Genomic DNA, 17687 nt, shown 5'->3' on the forward strand with positions numbered 1-17687 from the left:
GCTGGTCTTGAACTCCTAGGCTCAAATGATCCTCCTGCCTTGGCCTCCCAAAGTGCTGGAATTGCAGGCGTGAGCCACCACACCCAGCCTTGTTTTTTTTTTTTTTTTTTTTTGAGACGGAGTCTCGCTCTGTTGCCCAGGCTGGAGTGCAGTGGCGCGATCTCAGCTCACTGCAAGCTCCGCCTCCCGGGTTCACGCCATTCTCCTGCCTCAGCCTCCTGTGTAGCTGGGATTACAGGCGCCTGCCACTGCACCTGGCTAATTAACCTTTTTTTTTTTTTTTTTTTTTTTGGTGACGGAGTCTCGCTCTGTTGCCCAGGCTGGAGTGCAGTGGCCGGATCTCAGCTCACTGCAAGCTCCGCTTCCCGGGCTCACGCCATTCTCCTGCCTCAGCCTCCCGAGTAGCTGGGACTACAGGCGCCTGCCACCTCGCCCGGCTAGTTTTTTGTAGTTTTTAGTAGAGACAGGGTTTCACCGTGTTAGCCAGGATGGTCTTGATCTCCTGACCTTGTGATCCGCCCGTCTCGGCCTCCCAAAGTGCTGGGATTACAGGCTTGAGCCACCACGCCCGGCCCCTTTTTTTTTTTTTATTGAACGCTAAACCCACAGGTCTAGAACCGTGCCTGCTGGCACAGAGTAAGTGCTTAGTAAGTGCTTGCAGAACAGTTGAAAAATGCACTAAATTCAATATTTCTGGTTTTACTTGGAAAAAAACAGAATCTCTAACTCTGATTCTCTACTACCAAATGGCACCAGTAGAGGTGAGGAGCAGCTGCCCGTCTGAGGGTGTAGGCGCTCTTCAGTTTGCTGCAGACCTCACCATCTGTGTTGTATACCTGGCTTTAGCGGGAGCAGAGGGCAGAGGTGGAGAAGCAGTCAAAGTGGAGATTGGGCCTTGACAGACAGGTAGGAACACAAAATGGGATGGAGGCAAGGACATGGCAAGCAGAGGAGATAAGATGTGCCAGCAAACATGTAAGAGGGTGTGATGGGCCAAAGGTGGCAGGTAGTTGGTGGCAGGCAGAAGAGGGCGCTAGAGAAGTGGGCTGGGAAGTTGGGGCTGTGTCTCACAGGGCAGGCCCTGGGAGTCATCAAGTTTATTATTAGTGTTAGAGGCCAGGCACAGTGGTTCGTGCCTGTAGTACCAGCACTTTGGGAGGCCAAGGTGGACAGATCACTTGAGGTTAGGCCAACATGGTGAAACCCCATCTCTACTAAATATAATTTAAAAAATTAGCCAGGTGTGGTGGCAGATGCTTGTAATACCAGCTACTCGGGAGGGAGGCTAAAGCACAAGAATCACTTGAACCTCAGAGGCGGAGGTTGCAGTGATCCGACACTGTGCCACTGCACTCCAGCCTGGGCAACAGAGTGAGATTTCGCCTCAAATATATATATACATATATATATATATTAGAATTCCTTAAATATAAAAAGATATAAAGAAAACAGGCTGGGCATGGTGGCTCACACCTGTAATCCCAGCACTTTGGGAGGCCGAGGTGGGTGGATCACCTGAGGTCAGGAGCTGAAGACCAACCTGGCCAACATGGCGAAACCCCGTCTCTACTAAAAATACAAAAATTAGCCGGTGTGGTTGCATATGCTTGTAATCCCAGGTACCTGGGAGGCTGAGACAGGAGTATCTGTGGAACCTGGGAGATAGAGGTTGCAGTGAGCTAAGATCGCACCACTGCGCTCAAAAAAAAAAAGAAAAGAAAACAAAAATGACCCGTAACCTCCTTTAACAAATAATCCCTGTAGACACGTTAGAAAATTCAGAAAGTAAGAAAATTTAGTAAGTCCAGAGGGGTTCAAAAAAATGATAGCAACCACCACCTTTCCTATTCATCTTCGTGAAGTTAGCAGCTGCCAACAGTTTGAGTACTTTCAGGTAAATAGATGCCTATATTAACAAGTGTAGATTTCTAAAGGTTTGTGATTCTTTTCCTGTCTCACTCTGTCGCCCAGGCTGGAGTACAGTGGCATGATCTCCGCTCACTGCAAGCTCCATCTCCTGGGTTCACGCCATTCTCCTGCCTCAGCCTCCCAAGTAGCTGGGACTACAGGCGCCGGCCACCACACCCGGCTAATTTGTTTGTATTTTTAGTAGAGAATGGATTTCACCATGTTAGCCAGGATGGTCTCAATCTCCGGACCTTGTGATCCACCCATATTGGCCTCCCAAAGTGCTGAGATTATAGGTGTGAGCCACTGTGCCCAGCCAGGTTTAAGATTCTTTTAAGTTTTATTTTTCTTTGGCCCTTGACTCAGGATAATGATTTAAAAAAAAAAACAAAAAACAAAACCAAAAATATTATGTGCTCTTCAGAAAAAAAATTTCAAATGGATGCAAGAAGCTTATAATATAAGAGCATAAGCCCCTTTTTTTTTTTTTGAGAAGGAGTTTCATTCTTGCCCCCCAGACTGGAGTGCAGTAGCGTGATCTCTGCTCACTGCAACCTCCGCCTCCTGGGTTCAAATGATTCTCCTACCTCAGCCTCTTGAGTAGCTGGGACTACAGGCACGTGCCACCACGCCTGGCTAATTTTTTTATTTTTTTTAATTTTGCTTTTTTTTTTTAATTTTTTTTTTTTTTTTGAGGCGGAGTCTTGCTCTGTCGCCTGGACTGGAGTGCAGTGGCCAGATCTCAGCTCACTGCAAGCTCCGCCTCCTGGGTTTACGCCATTCTCCTGCCTCAGCCTCCCGAGTAGCTGGGACTACAGGCGCCCGCCACCTCGCCCGGCTAGTTTTTGTATTTTTAGTAGAGACGGGGTTTCACCGTGTTAGCCAGGATGGTCTCGATCTCCTGACCTCATGATCTGCCCGTCTCGGCCTCCCAAAGTGCTGGGATTACAGGCTTGAGCCACCGCGCCCGGCCTTTTTTTAAATTTTTAATTTTTGAGATGGAATTTTGCTCTTGTTGCCCGGGCTGGAGTGCAGTGGCACAATCTTGCCTCACTGCAACCTCCGCCTTCTGGTTTCAAGCGATTCTCTTGCCTCAGCCTCCTGAGTAGGGGGGATTACAGATGCCCGCTGCCACGCCGGCTAATTTTTGTATTTTTATTAGAGACAGGGTTTTGCCACGTTGGCCAGGTTGGTCTCAAACTCCTGACATCAGGTGATCCACTTGCCTCGGCTTCCCAAAGTGCTGGGATTACAGGTGTGAGCCACCGTGCCCAGCCGAGACTAACCCTCTTTCTACTTCCCTGCATTACCCAAAGAGATCCATTATAAACAGTTTGGCTTTTTAGACTTTGCTAATATGTACATATAAAGCACTTTTGTCTTTTTTTTTTTTTTGAGACAGGGTCTCACTCTGTCGCCCAGGCTGGAGTGCAGTGGTGCCGTCACGGCTCACTGAAACCTCCGCCTCCCAGGTTCAAGCGATTCTTGTGCCTTAGCCTCCCATGTAGTTGGGATCACAGGCATGTGCCACCACGGCCCAGCTAATTTTTGTATTTTTAGTAGAGACAGGGTTTTGCCATGTTGCCCAAGCTGGTCTTGAATTCCCAAGCCCAAGTGATCTTCCTCCCTTGGCCTCCCAAAATTGGGATTGGGATTACAGGCGTGAGCCACTGCGCCCCACGTGTTTTTATAGAGATGGGGTTTCGCCATGTTGGCCAGGCTTGTCTCCAACTCCTGGGTTCAAGCGGTCCACTTGCCTGGGCTTCCCAGAGTGCTGAATTGCAGGCATGAGCCACTGTGCCTGGTCTGTATTTACTTTTGAGAGGAATTTAATAGAAATGATTTAGGAGTGCAGATGGGATAATGGTTTACTGCTTATGGAATGGCCTTAGGGGGACATTTGTGGAGTGTTCTTACACCCGACTGGGATTAGACTGGATTGGAATTTCACAGCAAAATAGTCTTGCAGACAAAAAGTTTAGCTTTTTCTTTGTGGAGTCCTGGAGTGAGTGGGCGCAAGAGGGGGCTGAGGCTTCACTTCCATCTCGGAGGAGATTTGTTGTTGGGAGCAGTCTATCTTGATTGACCCTGGTGCAGTCACTGAGAAACTGAGGCATTTTCCAAAACCAAGTTGATGATTTGAGGGGCAGAGTTTGCAGAGAACTTTCAGGAGGCTTTGGGTGTGGTGGGAAAAACACTGCACTCAGGACTTGGGGATTGGAGTTCCTGGGGCTAGCCCTTGCCCTCACTGGGTCCTCAGGTTTCCTTTACCCTTAGATATGGGATTGGGCTAACTGGTTTCTAGGGCCCTTTCCAGTGGCAAGAGCTTGAGCTGCTGTTTTGCCTGAAGTGCATTCCTTGCCTTCCAGGAGCTTGCAGTCTGGTTTAATGAGAGTGTTCATTTCAGCTCCTTTCCTCCCCCTGCAGTGAGAGGATATCATCTGCTGAGCTTGAGAAGGTAAATGCTAAGAAATGGCAGCAATCAACCCCTCTTACAGTGCCACTTCACCACCTGGAGAGAACCTTTGCCTTAGCCACAATCACTGTCCCTTTGACTGGTAGAACCGCCACTGATTTATAATTTGCCAGATGCTTCATGTATGAAAGTGCCCTTGGAACAACACTTTCAATTCTGTTTTTTTTTTTTCCAGGTTGATTCCAAAGATAGTTCTCATAACTCCACAAACTCTGAATTTGCAGCTGAAGCTGAGGATCAGAATGATACAATTGAGGAACCCAACAAGGTCCAGAAAAGGAAGAGGGATAGACTTCGAGACCAGGGCTCCACAATGATCTACCTGAAGGCTATCCAGGGCATCCTGGGGAAATCGATGCCAAAAAGGAAGGGAGAGGCTGCCATTCGGGCAAAACCAAGCACAGCAGAGCGTCCCAGCCGTGGAGAAGGACCAGCCAAGACTGCAGAAGGAGCAGCCAGGAGTGTCACAGTCACCACTGCTCAGAAGGAGAAAGACTCAACCCCAGAGATCAGCGTGGAGGAGGACAAGACTGTGCCAGAGAAGAGCAGCTTCTACGACAGGAGAGTAGTTATAGACCCTCAGGAGAAACCCAGTGAGGAGCCCCTTGGGGACCGCAGGACAGTCATTGACAAATGCTCTCCACCCCTAGAGTTCTTGGATGACGCTGACTCTCATTTAGAAATCCAAAAAGTGAGTAAAACTCGTGCCAGGCATCTGACTTTTTAGTTCTCTTGATGAAATGTGTTCCATCTTTCTAGCTTGATCCTAAGTGTTACTAGTTAAAAACAGTACTTTACGTAACCAGGCCTCCAAGAAACAAATTGATGGTTTTCTTCTAACATACTTTTCAGATTTTCAGATTTTCAGTTATTAATAAATGTAAACTGAGTTTTTTTTTTTAAAGGTTTTATATGTTAGGATGTGGGTTTAGCTGCTGAGATACTGGTGCCTTTTGTCTTGATTCTCTATCACCCCTCAACACAGTGTCCATCTCTTGGTGTGAAATGGGTACTCTGATAGGACTCAGGGTTTGTTAATGTGGGCATTCTGGCCAGTGGAAAGGGGAGAAGAGGAAAGTGCATTTCTTCCTTGTTAAGAGCTTGGCTCAAGAGTTGCACATGGTATATCTGCTATTGACAAGAGTGGGGAAACCTGGTTGATACCTAGCTGCAAAGGAATCTGGAAAATCAGCCTTCATCTAGGCAGACTTATACCTTGATAACCAGAGAAGAAGGGAAGGATGTCGTTGGAGGAATACTAGTGATTTTTAACATAGCTTATAATTGAGGGGCAGCATTCTTCTATCTTTTTTTTTGTTGTTGTTGAGACAGAGTCTTGCTCTGTTGCCCAGGCTGGAGTGCAATGGCATGATCGTGGCTCACTGCAACCTTCACCTTCCAGTTTCAAGCAATTCTCCTGCCTCAGCCTCCCGAGTAGCTGGGATTACAGGCGTGCGCCACCAAACCTGGCTAGTTTTTGTATTTTTAGTAGAGACGGGTTTTCTCCATGTCGGTCAGGCTGGTCTCAAACTCCTGACCTTGTGATCTACCCGCCTTGGCCTCCCAAAGTGGTGGGATTGCAGGCGTGAGCCACTGTGCCTGGCCGCATTCCTTCATCTTACTCGTCTCCACCCATCCTTTATTACTGCTCCACAGGCAGCTTCTCATCTTTTAGCTCTTTCTTCTAGTACTTACCCCATGTTTCTAAATAATCTTTACTGTTGGTCAGTTTTTCAGTTTTAGATGTCTGAGAACTTCTTGCTTGGGAGATGAGAATTTAGTTCTCTGTACCTCCTTCAGAAGCATCCACACCCAGGGATACATTAGCTTCCCCTTTCTGCAGCCTCCCTGCGTGGCTTGAATACCTTTTGGATTAAGTCTGTTTAAGATTGGTTACTGCCATGTTCACAGCTGAGTCGCTTTGTATACTCTGATCACATTTTCTTTCTTGTAAAACTTCATTTTCCTTAAAGTTCATCGTTACTTTGTTTTTCCTTTGGTTTTCCCTGTACCTTTCTCTAATTAATCTCCAAACTGTGAGAGCCATAAAATCCTTCTCAATATGGTCAAAATAAGGAATCTATTCCTTTTTTTTTGTTTTTGGCTTGGAGGTATGCGTCCTCAGCCCTCTGTAGTCCTACTCTGCTCTGGTCTGGACTGCCTGCCCTTAGGCCTGCTGGCAGCTGTCTCTCTGGAGCCTCCTTCACATTTCTCCCGGATTGAGTCTTCTGCTACCTATAACTCTGTGTCTTCTCATGTTCTTCTTCCTTGGTTTACTCTCACATTTTGGTGGAATACTTTTTCTAGTAGCTTCTTGAGAAAGGGTACATGGAGAAACTTTTTTTGGAAAACATGTGTTTGAGATTGCCTTTTTTTTTGACCTGGAAAAGATGTTCCCAATATATTGTTAAGTGAAAAAAGCAGGTTACAAAACGGTATGCACAATATGAGCCCATTTTTATAAAAATATACATATTTAGCAAAGTAAACGTACAAATGATATTTATCAAAATATTAACATTGGTTCTTTCAACATAGTAGGATGATTGTTGATTTTGCTTAACTACTCCCCCATTTTTTCCTGTTTGAATTTACTATAATGAAGATTGCTTTTTAAATGGATAGTAGGAGATGAGGGCATTATTAACCTCTGATTAGCCTAAATATACTCCTAACAGTCCTTCTGGCAAAGTAAATGTTTCTATTCAGCCTATATCTGGGAAATTGCTTCTACCTTATAAATTTGAGTGTCCTTCAAGGATGATATTCACTCCAACTGCCTTTTAGGCAAACTATACAATAGCAATTTTTTAAAAACTTAAAAAACATCCCTCAAGTTAATACCAAAAAGAATAGATGAGAAAATACAAACCCTCACTTTTCAAAAAGAAACAATCCAAGTACATACTACTAAATTATACAGAGTTACATTATGTCAGTTTAGCTTATTGCAGAGATGAACACAACACACTAGAAGTTGGCAGCTTCTGTTTCACACCGTTCACAGCACTCCCTCTGTTCTCCATTTCATTCACTCACCATGCAAAAGGTCTGTACATGCAATGATGTCTGATGTTTCTTGGTTTCCATAGTATAACAGGAAACTTGACATTTCAATTAAAAAGGTAAAATGAAGACATTTACCATCAGACTATAAAATTCCTGTTCTGTAAGAGGATACTATAGTACTTAAAGATATGATTTGAAACAAAATCATGTACCAAATGAAAGGTGCGCCATTTCAAGAGCACTAGGACTACATTAAACTTAAATGTATTCCAACGTTCTTGAAAATGTAACTCAAAACCAAATCTAATCTTAAAAAAGCTCCAGTAACTAAAACTACATTAACAGGGACGATGAACAGTGTAAACACTGTTAACGGGCACCAATTTTAACAGGGCGGACGATATTTGCTTCTGCATTCACACTTACTCAATTACATTTTTTAAAAAACTGATGCTGCTTAAACTATTAATGTTTTACAAAAAAAAAATTTTAATAAATACAGCAAATGCTAGAAATCTAGCTAGGTTATCATGCAAGGTATAACCAAGACAAACTCAAATTTATAGTAAAGGCAACTTGCATTCAAAATGAACTCTACGCTTGTATTTTATTAAAAGGGCAAACATCATGAATTAATCCAGCTGCTTACTTGAATTACAAAAGTAACATGATTCGATATGAAAATAAGAAACTGTCTACAAATCTCTGACAGTAATAAATTGCAGTGTACAATGCATACAGGAGTCATACAGAGCAACAAACTCATACAAAACAAAAATATTTTAATACCTTTAAAATCCAAATTTTTCTTTAAAATCATTCATGAAAAAGATTCTCAAGTCAGAATTAACACCTCGATTAGTCAAGCATCAGGAAGCTACATTACAGCTATTAATATACAAAGATACATCTTTTCACCAGTCTTTCCTTCTGATGTCTCTGTTCCGGAATCATACAGACTCTCATTTCTCTACACTCCCCATTCTATCATTTCTTCAAATCATGAAAAGTGAATTTGCTGAACACCAGAAATCTGTTGATAGGATGTTGTGTAAACCATAATATTTTCTTGTTGACCATCTGTGGTTATTAAGCCAGCTGGTAACTGGTTAGTAAATGCCTCCTCTGTAAGCTCTTCACTTAGTCCATCTGTAGCGTGACTGCTCCACCAATTCCCTTTTCTCCTTTCCTAGCCTCTCTGAATTTCTGAAGGTATAATTTCAGAGGTTCCATATAACTGTCAAAGCCTAAGGTTGACATAGCAAAGAGAATATCTTCTCCATTGATTGTTTTTCGCTTCTCTTGATGGTACCTTTTGCTTGCCTCAGATGTTCTATAAAGCTCATGAACTCACTCATACACTCTTGAACACATTCTTTGGCATCTTTTGTAATCTTTCCCGTTTGAGGTATGGCATTTTTCATTATCCTAGCCACATTTGCTATTGGAAGATATATATCTTGTTCTCTGAAACTTTCTTTTGAACCATTTGTGTCCTCATGATCATTCTGCTGTCCTCAGTATCATCATGAGGGTATATAACATAATGACTTCCTCCAATATAGTCTGCAGAGATTTCTAGTTGAGAAGCATCTGTTGTAGAACTGTCACCATCCATTGTCATGAAATACTGTCAGAACCATGTTGTCAGTGGTGCTGAAGAACACCTGTCTAAAAAGGTGTCTGATCTTTGTGATTTCAACCTCCAGTGCAGCCCTGGTCGGCACCTGTCTCCCGAGATTGCCTTTATTTTACCTTTAACCTTGATTGCAAGCTTGACTGGTTTCGGAATTCCAGGTTGGAAATCATTTTGTTTGGGATTTTGAAGGCATTGCTCCTTTTCTTCTGGGCTTTTTTTTTTTTTTTTTTTTTTGAGATGGAGTCTTGCTCTGTCTTGCCCAGGCTGGAGTGCAGTGATGTGGTCTTGGCTCACTACAGCCTCCACCTCCCAGATTCAAGTGATTCTCCTGTCTCAGCCTCCCGAGTAGCTGGGATTATAGGCGCATGCCACCACACCTGGCTAATTTTGTGTTTTTAGTAGAGACACAGTTTCATCATGTTAGCCAGACTGGTCGCGAACTCCTGACCTAAGGTGATCCACCTGCCTAGGCTTCCCAAAGTACTGGGATTACAGGTGTGAGCCACCTTGCCTGACCTCTTCTGGTTTTCTTGATGTCTGAAGCTATTCTGGTTCCTTGGTTTATGATTGTTTTTGTGTGTACACACACACACACACACACACACACACATATATATATATATATATATTTTTTTTTTGCTTCGAGACAGAGTCTTGCTCTGTCGGCCAGGCTGGAGTCTAGTGGCACAATCTTAGCTCACTGCAATCTTCACCTCCTAGGTTCAAGCGAGTCTCCTGCCTCAGCCCCCTGAGTAGCCGGGATTACAGGCGTGTGCCACCACACCTGGCTAATTTTTGTATTTTTAGTAGAGATGGGGTTTCACCATGTTGGTGAGGCTGGTCTTGAACTCCTGACCTTGTGATCTACCTGCCTCGGCCTCCCAAAGTGCTGGGATTACAGGTGTGAGCCACCGTGGATTTTTCAGGACTGGTCCTCTAATTTTATTGCCTTTCTCCTTGTTTCTAGCCAACTTCTTGCTTTACTTTGTAGGAGATTTCCTTTTCTTTATCTTCCAACCCAGCTGTTTTATTTAGTTTTACTTTCTGCTGTCATGCTTTTATTATCCAAGAGCTCTTTTGTTTTTTAATAACATCTCTGTTCTTGTTTCATCTTCTGTTACCTCTTTTAGGGAATTCATGGTAGTTTTTTGGCTTGGTTTTAGTTTTCTTTAAGTTGCTTCTTTCTGTTTCTTTTGATTTCTTCTGTGTTAGAGGCTGTCTTCACATGTCTGATAATCTTTGATTGTCTGTGATCAAGAATGGGAGGATTTAAAAGCTATTTAGAAGCTCTGAGCACAAAGACTTTGAGCTTTGCTTTGGGATGATCTGGAGAGCATAACCCTCCTCCCCTCGCCATGTCACTGCTTTTAGGAAAAGTGCTGGAATTACAGGCATGAGCCCCGCGCCCAGCCTAAATTAAAAGTTTTGGCCAGGCGCAGTGGCTCATGCCTGTAATCCAAGCACTTTGGGAGGCCGAGGCAGGTGGATCACCTGAGGTCAGGAGTTCGAGACCAGCCTGACCAACATGGTGAAATCCCGTCTCTACTAAAAATACAAAAATTAGCCAGGCATGGTGGTCCATGCCTGTAATCCCAGCTGCTCAGGAGGCTGAAAGAGGAGAATCGCTTGAACCCAGGAGGAGGAGGTGGCAGTGAGCTAAGATCACACCACTGCATTCCAGCCTGGGCCACAGAGTGAGACTCTGTCTCAAAAAGACAAAAAAGAAAAAAAAATTAGCAGCAATGAAAAAACAAACAGAAAACAAAACAAAACAAAAAAAAACAACAAAACTACACATGGGGAAAAAAAAGAAAAAAAGCAAAAAAAAAAAATCAACATAAATGTTAGAAGATATGTTAGTTAGAAGAAACGTTAGTTTCATCTGCAACTTCACCCTTACTTTGAGAGATGTGGTACCTCCAATTCCTGAGTCTTTCTGGGGTCCTGTAGTCTGGTTCTGGGTTTTTTCTCACTGAAGGCTTAGGTTTTGGCCATCTGATCTCCTTGGCTGATAATCGTGAGATGGGCGGATGATGAAGTCAGGAGATCGAGACCATTCTGGCTAACATGGTGAAACACCGTCTCTACTAACAATACAAAAAAATTAGCCAGGCATGGTAGCGGGTGCCTGTAGTCCCAGCTACTCCGGAGGCTGAGGCAGGAGAATGGCGTGAACCAGAGAGGCAGAGCTTGCGGTGAGCCGACATCACGCCACCGCACTCCAGCCTGGGCGACAGAGCAAGACTCTGTCTCAAAAAAAAAAGAAAAAAGTTTTTGTCACCCAGGTTGGAGTGCAGTGGCATGATCATAGCTCATTGCACCTTTATTTTTCTGTGGTCCCCTTGGTTTAACTTTTCCAAGCATCAACTTTTGTCTTTTGCTGGGTGGGGAGAGGGCAGGCCATCTGCACGGGGTGGGAGCAGGGGTCTGGAGATCTTGACAGACTTCACCTAATCTCCTGTTTTCATCTGCAGCTTCACCCTCACTTTGAGAGGTGTGGTACCTCCAATTCCTGAGTCTTTCTGGGGTCCTGTAGTCTGGTTCTGGGTTTTTTTCTCACTGAAGGCTTAGGTTTTGGCCATCTGATCTCCTTGGCTGATAATCATTAACCCATCTGTTTTCTATGCTCTATTATCTGTGAATAACATCCAATTCTCATTTAATTTGCTTTGCTGTTCATTTTGTGTGCTTTCTCCTTGTAGGTTTATATCTTTTCAAATGTATTTCGTGTAACTTTAGAAGGGTTTTTGGGTGGGTAGGACAAAAACTATATGTGCTATTATATATAATTGGAAATTCCCACATAAAGTCGGCTTGTAAGGTATTTTCCTCCCAAATATGTAATGGGTGTGTTTTCTGTCTAATATAGATTATCTTACTTGGTTGCCTCAAATTCCATTGTGTGGATGAATTTTCTAAAGTTATACCCAAACTTCTGTTTATGAGACTGGACGACATTTAGGTTTTCTCTTACCTATCTATTTGGAGACAGCACAATGTGGTAGGTGAGCATGTGAGTGTTGGGATCAGACCATTTGAGTTTAAATCTTGGCTCTGCCAGTCAAATTAGGATCTTGAGAAAGTTAGCCTCTTGGAGCCCCGGTTTCTTCCTGTGTGTAAAATGGGCTAGCTTTTCAAATGTTACCACTTGTAAAAAGCTAATACAGGGTCAGATGCATTTTGGGTTTACAACCTCTGTTGCAGCTATTCAACTGTGTGTGAAAATGGCCATAGACAACATACAAGTGAACGGGCCTGACTGTATTCCAATAACACTATTTACACAAGCAGGCAGTGTATTGGGTACCTGTGGGCTACAGCATGCGGAACCCTGAATTAATACATGATTCCTGTTTGCTCAGTGCCCAGTAGTAGGTGCTCAATAAATGTAACTTTAAGTTTTACCATACAGGCTTAAACCTAAGGCAATCTTTTTTTTTTTTTTTTTGAGACAGAGTCTTGCTCTATTACCCAGGTTGGAGTACAGTGGCTCACTGCAACTTCTGCCTCCCAGGTTCAAGTGATTCTCACGTCTCAGCCTCCTGAACAGCTGGGGTTACAGATGTGCACAACCACATTTGGCTAGTTTTTTGTATTTTTAGTAGAGCTGGGGTTTTGCCATGTTGCCCAGGCTGGTCTAGAACTCCTCAGCTCAAGTGATCTGCCTGCTTTGGCCTCGCAAAGTGCTGGGATTACAGGTGTGAGCCACCGTGCCCCGCCAAGGCAGTCTTGAATGTAGGCAGTCTCCTATTTACCCCCGACAAAAAAAATCTGAAAACATTTTCTTGACCAACTTGACTCTAGAAACCTTTCAAGGATTTAGATGACATAATTATTATGTCTGTTTATGGTATATGTTTCTAGTTACATGTGCATTTTTGAAACTGCTTTTGTCCTTACTTTGCCATTTTCCTATCCACTCAGTGATTAAGTTTTCCTGTTTGTTTCATGATTGTTTTGGTTCATTGGAAGAGGATCCAAATGAGAACCGTGTGTGGCAATTTTTAAATGTGTCAAATCTCTTTGTCTCTATAGATTCTTCTTTCTCCCCCTCCAAGATGTTGTAATTTATTTGTTGTAAAAAATGGGGTCATATGTCTCGTTTTTGCTGATGAGAATATAGCACTTTTTGAATCTGTGTATTGTTCTTGGAAATTTTGTTCCAAGTTGCAGATAGTCATCATACCACATTGAGGCAGTCTGTTTCCATTTTTCCTCGAGGTGTGTTTTTGGGATTGCCATAATGTGACCACCTCCAATTATTTTGCAGAGATGTTAATGATATGTTACTGTATATGATAAACACTTTGACTTTCAGGTGCACGTATACAAAAGTAGACTTGTAATTCCAGTATGTCTCACTAGAAAATTCAGTAGGAGGAGTGAGGTTCCAAGATGGCCGAATAGGAACAGTAGGGGCTGACTGACACCTCACGTGGCCAGGTGCGCCTCTCAGACGAAGCTTCCAGAGGAACAATCAGGCAGCAACATTTGCTGTTCTGCAATATTTGCTGTTCTGCAGCCTCTGCTGGTGATGCCCAGGCAAACAGGGTCTGGAGTGGACCTCCAGCAAACTCCAACAGACCTGCAGCTGAGGGTCCTGACTGTTAGAAGGAAAACTAACAGAAAGGACGTCCACACCAAAACCCTATTTGTACGTTACCATCATCAAAGACCAAAGGTAGATAAAACCGCAAAGATGGGGAGAAACCAGAGGAGAAAAGCTGAAAATTCTAAAAATCAGAGTGCCTCTTCTCCTCCAAAGGAACGCAGCTCCTCGCCAGCAACAGAACAAAGCTGGACAGAGAATGACTTTGACGAGTTGAGAGAAGAAGGCTTCAGACGATCAAACTTCTCCAAGCTAAAGGACGATGTTCGAACCCATTGCAAAGAAGCTAAAAACCTTGAAAACAGATGAGACGAATGACTAACTAGAATAACCAGTGTAGAGAAGTCCTTAAATGACCTGATGGAGCTGAAAACCATAACACAAGAACTACGTGACACATGCACAAGCTTCAGTAGCCGATTCGAGCAACTGGAAGAAAGGGTATCAGTGATTGAAGATCAAATGAATGAAATGAAGTGAGAAGAGAAGTTTAGAGAAAAAAGAGTAAAAAGAAATGAACAAAGCCTCCAAGAAATATGGGACTATGTGAAAATACCAAATCTGCGTCTGATTGGTGTACCTGAAAGTGATGGGGAGAATGGAACTAAGTTAGAAAACACTGTTCAGGATATTTTCCAGGAAAACTTCCCCAACCTAGCAAGGCAGGCCGACATTCAAATTCAAGAAATAGAATGCCACAAGGGTACTCCTTGAGAAGAGCAACTCCAAGACACGTAATTGTCAGATTCACTGAAGTTGAAATGAAAGAAAAAATGTTAAGGGCAGCCAGAGAGAAAGGTCGGGTTACCCACAAAGGGAAGCCCATCAGACCAACAGGGGATCTCTTGGCAGAAACTCTACAAGCCAGAAGAGAATAGGGGCCAATGTTCAACATTCTTAAAGAAAAGAATTTTCAACCCAGAATTTCATATCAAGCCAAACTAAGCTTCATAAGTGAAGGAGAAATAAAATCCTTTACAGACAAGCAAATGCTGAGAGATTTTGTCACCACCAGGCCTGCCTTACAAGAGCTCCTGAAGGAAGCACTAAATACGGAAAGGAACAACCAGTACCAGCCACTGCAAAAACATGCCAAATTGTAAAGACCATCCATGCTAGGAAGAAACTGCATCAATTAACAAGCAAAATAACCAGCTAACATCATAATGACAGGATCACATTCACATATAACAATATTAACCTTAAATGTAAATAGGCTAAATGCCCCAATTAAAAGACAGACTGGCAAATTGGATAAAGAGTCAAGACCCATCAGTGTGCTGTATTCAGGAGACCCATCTCACATGCAGAGACACACATAGGCTCAAAATAAAGGGATGGAGGAAGATCTACAAGCAAATGGAGAAAAAAAAAGCAGGGGTTGCAATCCTAGTCTCTGATAAAACAGACTTTAAACCAACAAAGATCAAAAGAGACAAGGTCATTACATAATGGTAAAGTGATCAATTCAACAAGTAGAGCTAACTATTCTAAATATATATATACACCCAATACAGGAACACCCAGATTCATAAAGCAAGTCCTTAGAGACCTATAAAGAGACTTAGACTCCCACACGACAATAATGGGAGACTTTAACACCCCACTGTCAACATTAGACAGATCAATGAGATAGAAAGCTAACAAGGATCTCCAGGAATTAAACACAGCTCTGCGCTAAGCGGACCTAACAGACATATACACAACTCTGCACCCCAAATCAACAGAATATACATTCTTTTCAGCACCACATCGCACTTACTCCAAAATTGACCACATAGTTGGAAGTAAAACACTCCTCAGCAAATGTAAAAGAACAGAAATTATAACAAACTGTCTCTCAGACCACAGTGCAATCAAACTAGAACTCAGGATTAAGAAACTCACTCAAAGTCGCTCAACTACACGGAAACTGAACAAACCTGCCCCTGAGTGACTACTGGGTACATAACGAAATGAAGGCAGAAATAAAGATGTTCTTTGAAACCAATGAGAACAAAGACACAACAAACCAGAATCTCTGGGACACATTTAAAGCAGTGTGTAGAGGGAAATTTATAGCACTAAATGCCCACAAGAGAAGGCATGAAAGATCTAAAATTGACACTCTAACATCACAATTAAAAGAACTAGAGAAGCAAGAGCAAGCACATTCAAAAACTAGCAGAAGGCAAGAAATAACTAAGATCAGAGCAGAACTGAAGGAGTTGGAGACACAAAAAACCCTTCAAAAAATCAACGAATCCAGGAGCTGGTTTTTGAAACGATCAACAAAATTGATAGACCGCTAGCAAGACCAATAAAGAATAAGAGAGAAGAATCAAATAGACGCAATAAAAAATGATAAAGGGTTTATCACCACTGTTCCCACAGAAATACTAACTACCATCAGAGAATACTATCAACACCTCTACGCAAATAAACTAGAAAATCTAGAAGAAATGGATAAATTCCTGAACACATACACCCTCCCAAGACTAAACCAGGAAGAAGTTGAATCCCTGAATAGACCAATAACAGGCTCTGAAATTGAGGCAATAATTAATAGCCTACCAACCAAAAAAAGTCCAGGACGAGACGGATTCACAACCGAATTCTACTGTAGGTACAAGGAGGAGCTGGTACCATTCCTTCTGTAACTATTCCAATCGATAGAAAAAGAGGGAATCCTCCCTAACTCATTTTATGAGGCCAGCATCATCCTGATACCAAAACCTGGCAGAGACACAACAAAAAAAGAGAATTTTAGACCAGTATCCCTGATGAACAGTGATGCAAAAATCCTCAATAAAATACTGGCAAACCAAATCCAGCAGCACATCAAAAAGTTTATCCACCATGATCAAGTGGACTTCATCCCTGGGATGCAAGGCTGGTTCAACATTCGCAAATCAGTAAACGTAATCCATCATATAAACAGAACCAAAGACAAAAACTGCATGATTATGTCAATAGACGCAGAAAAGGCCTTTGACAAAATTCAGCAGCCCTTCATACTAAAAACTCTCAATAAATTAGGTATTGATAGGACGGATCTCAAAATAATAAGAGCTATTTATGACAAACCCACAGCCAATATCATACTGAATGGGCAAAAACTGGAAGCATTCCCTTTGAAAACTGGCACAAGACAGGGATGCCCTCTCTTACCACTCCTATTCAACATAGTGTTGGAAGTTCTGGTCAGGGCAATCAGGCAGGAGAAAGAAACAAAGGGTATTCAATTAGGAAAAGAGGAAGTCAAATTGTCCCTGTTTGCAGATGACATGATTGTATACTTAGAAAACCCCATCGTCTCAGCCCAAAATCTCCTTAAGCTAATAAGCAACTTCAGCAAAGTCTTAGGATACAAAATCAATGTACAAAAATCACAAGCATTCCTATACATCAATAACAGAAAAACAGAGAGCCAAATCACGAGTGAACTCCCATTCACAATTGCTTCTAGGAGAATAAAATACCTAGGAATCCAACTTACAAGGGATGTGAAGGAACTCTTCAAGGAGAACTACAAACCACTGCTCAATGAAATAAAAGAGGACACAAACAGATGGAAGAACATTCCATGCTCATGGATAGGAAGAATCAATATCATGAAAATGGCCATACTGCCCAAGGTAACTTACAGATTCAATGCCATCCCCATCAAGCTACCAATGACTTTCTTCACAGAATTGGAAATAACTACTTTAAAGTTCATATGGACGGTGGCTCAAGCCTGTAATCCCAGCACTTTGGGAGGCCGAGATGGGTGGATCACGAGGTCAGGAGATCGAGACCATCCTGGTCTACACGGTGAAACCCTGTCTCTACTAAAAAATACAAAAAACTAGCCGGGCGAGATGGCGGGCGCCTGTAGTCCCAGCTACTCGGGAGGCTGAGGCAGGAGAATGGCGGGAACCCGGGAGGCGGAGCTTGCAGTGAGCCGAGATCGCGCCACTGCACTCCAGCCTGGGGTACAGAGCGAGACTCCGTCTCAAAAAAAAAAAAAATAAATAAAGTTCATATGGAACCAAAAAAGAGCCCCCATTGCCAAGACAATCCTA

General features: G+C 42.9%; 1 protein-coding gene and 1 pseudogene across 2 annotated transcripts in view; one reads left to right on the top strand and one right to left on the bottom strand.

The window, feature by feature from the left end:
* TATDN2 (TatD DNase domain containing 2) overlaps positions 1 to 17687 on the top strand; it is a 42625-nt gene that overhangs the window by 8500 nt on the left and 16438 nt on the right. For both annotated transcript variants that reach the window (XR_004056450.1, XM_010369374.2), the window contains exon 3: positions 4560 to 5075. Coding sequence is in view for 1 of the 2 variants with exons in the window: in XM_010369374.2 (XP_010367676.2) it covers positions 4560 to 5075 (516 nt within the window). In the remaining variant the exon portion in view is untranslated. The remainder of the gene's footprint in view (positions 1 to 4559; positions 5076 to 17687) is intronic.
* LOC104667138 lies at positions 8330 to 9121 on the bottom strand (annotated as a pseudogene).

Source organism: Rhinopithecus roxellana, chromosome 1, assembly GCF_007565055.1.
Source record: "Rhinopithecus roxellana isolate Shanxi Qingling chromosome 1, ASM756505v1, whole genome shotgun sequence".
In the NCBI taxonomy this organism is placed as follows: Eukaryota; Metazoa; Chordata; class Mammalia; order Primates; family Cercopithecidae; genus Rhinopithecus; species Rhinopithecus roxellana.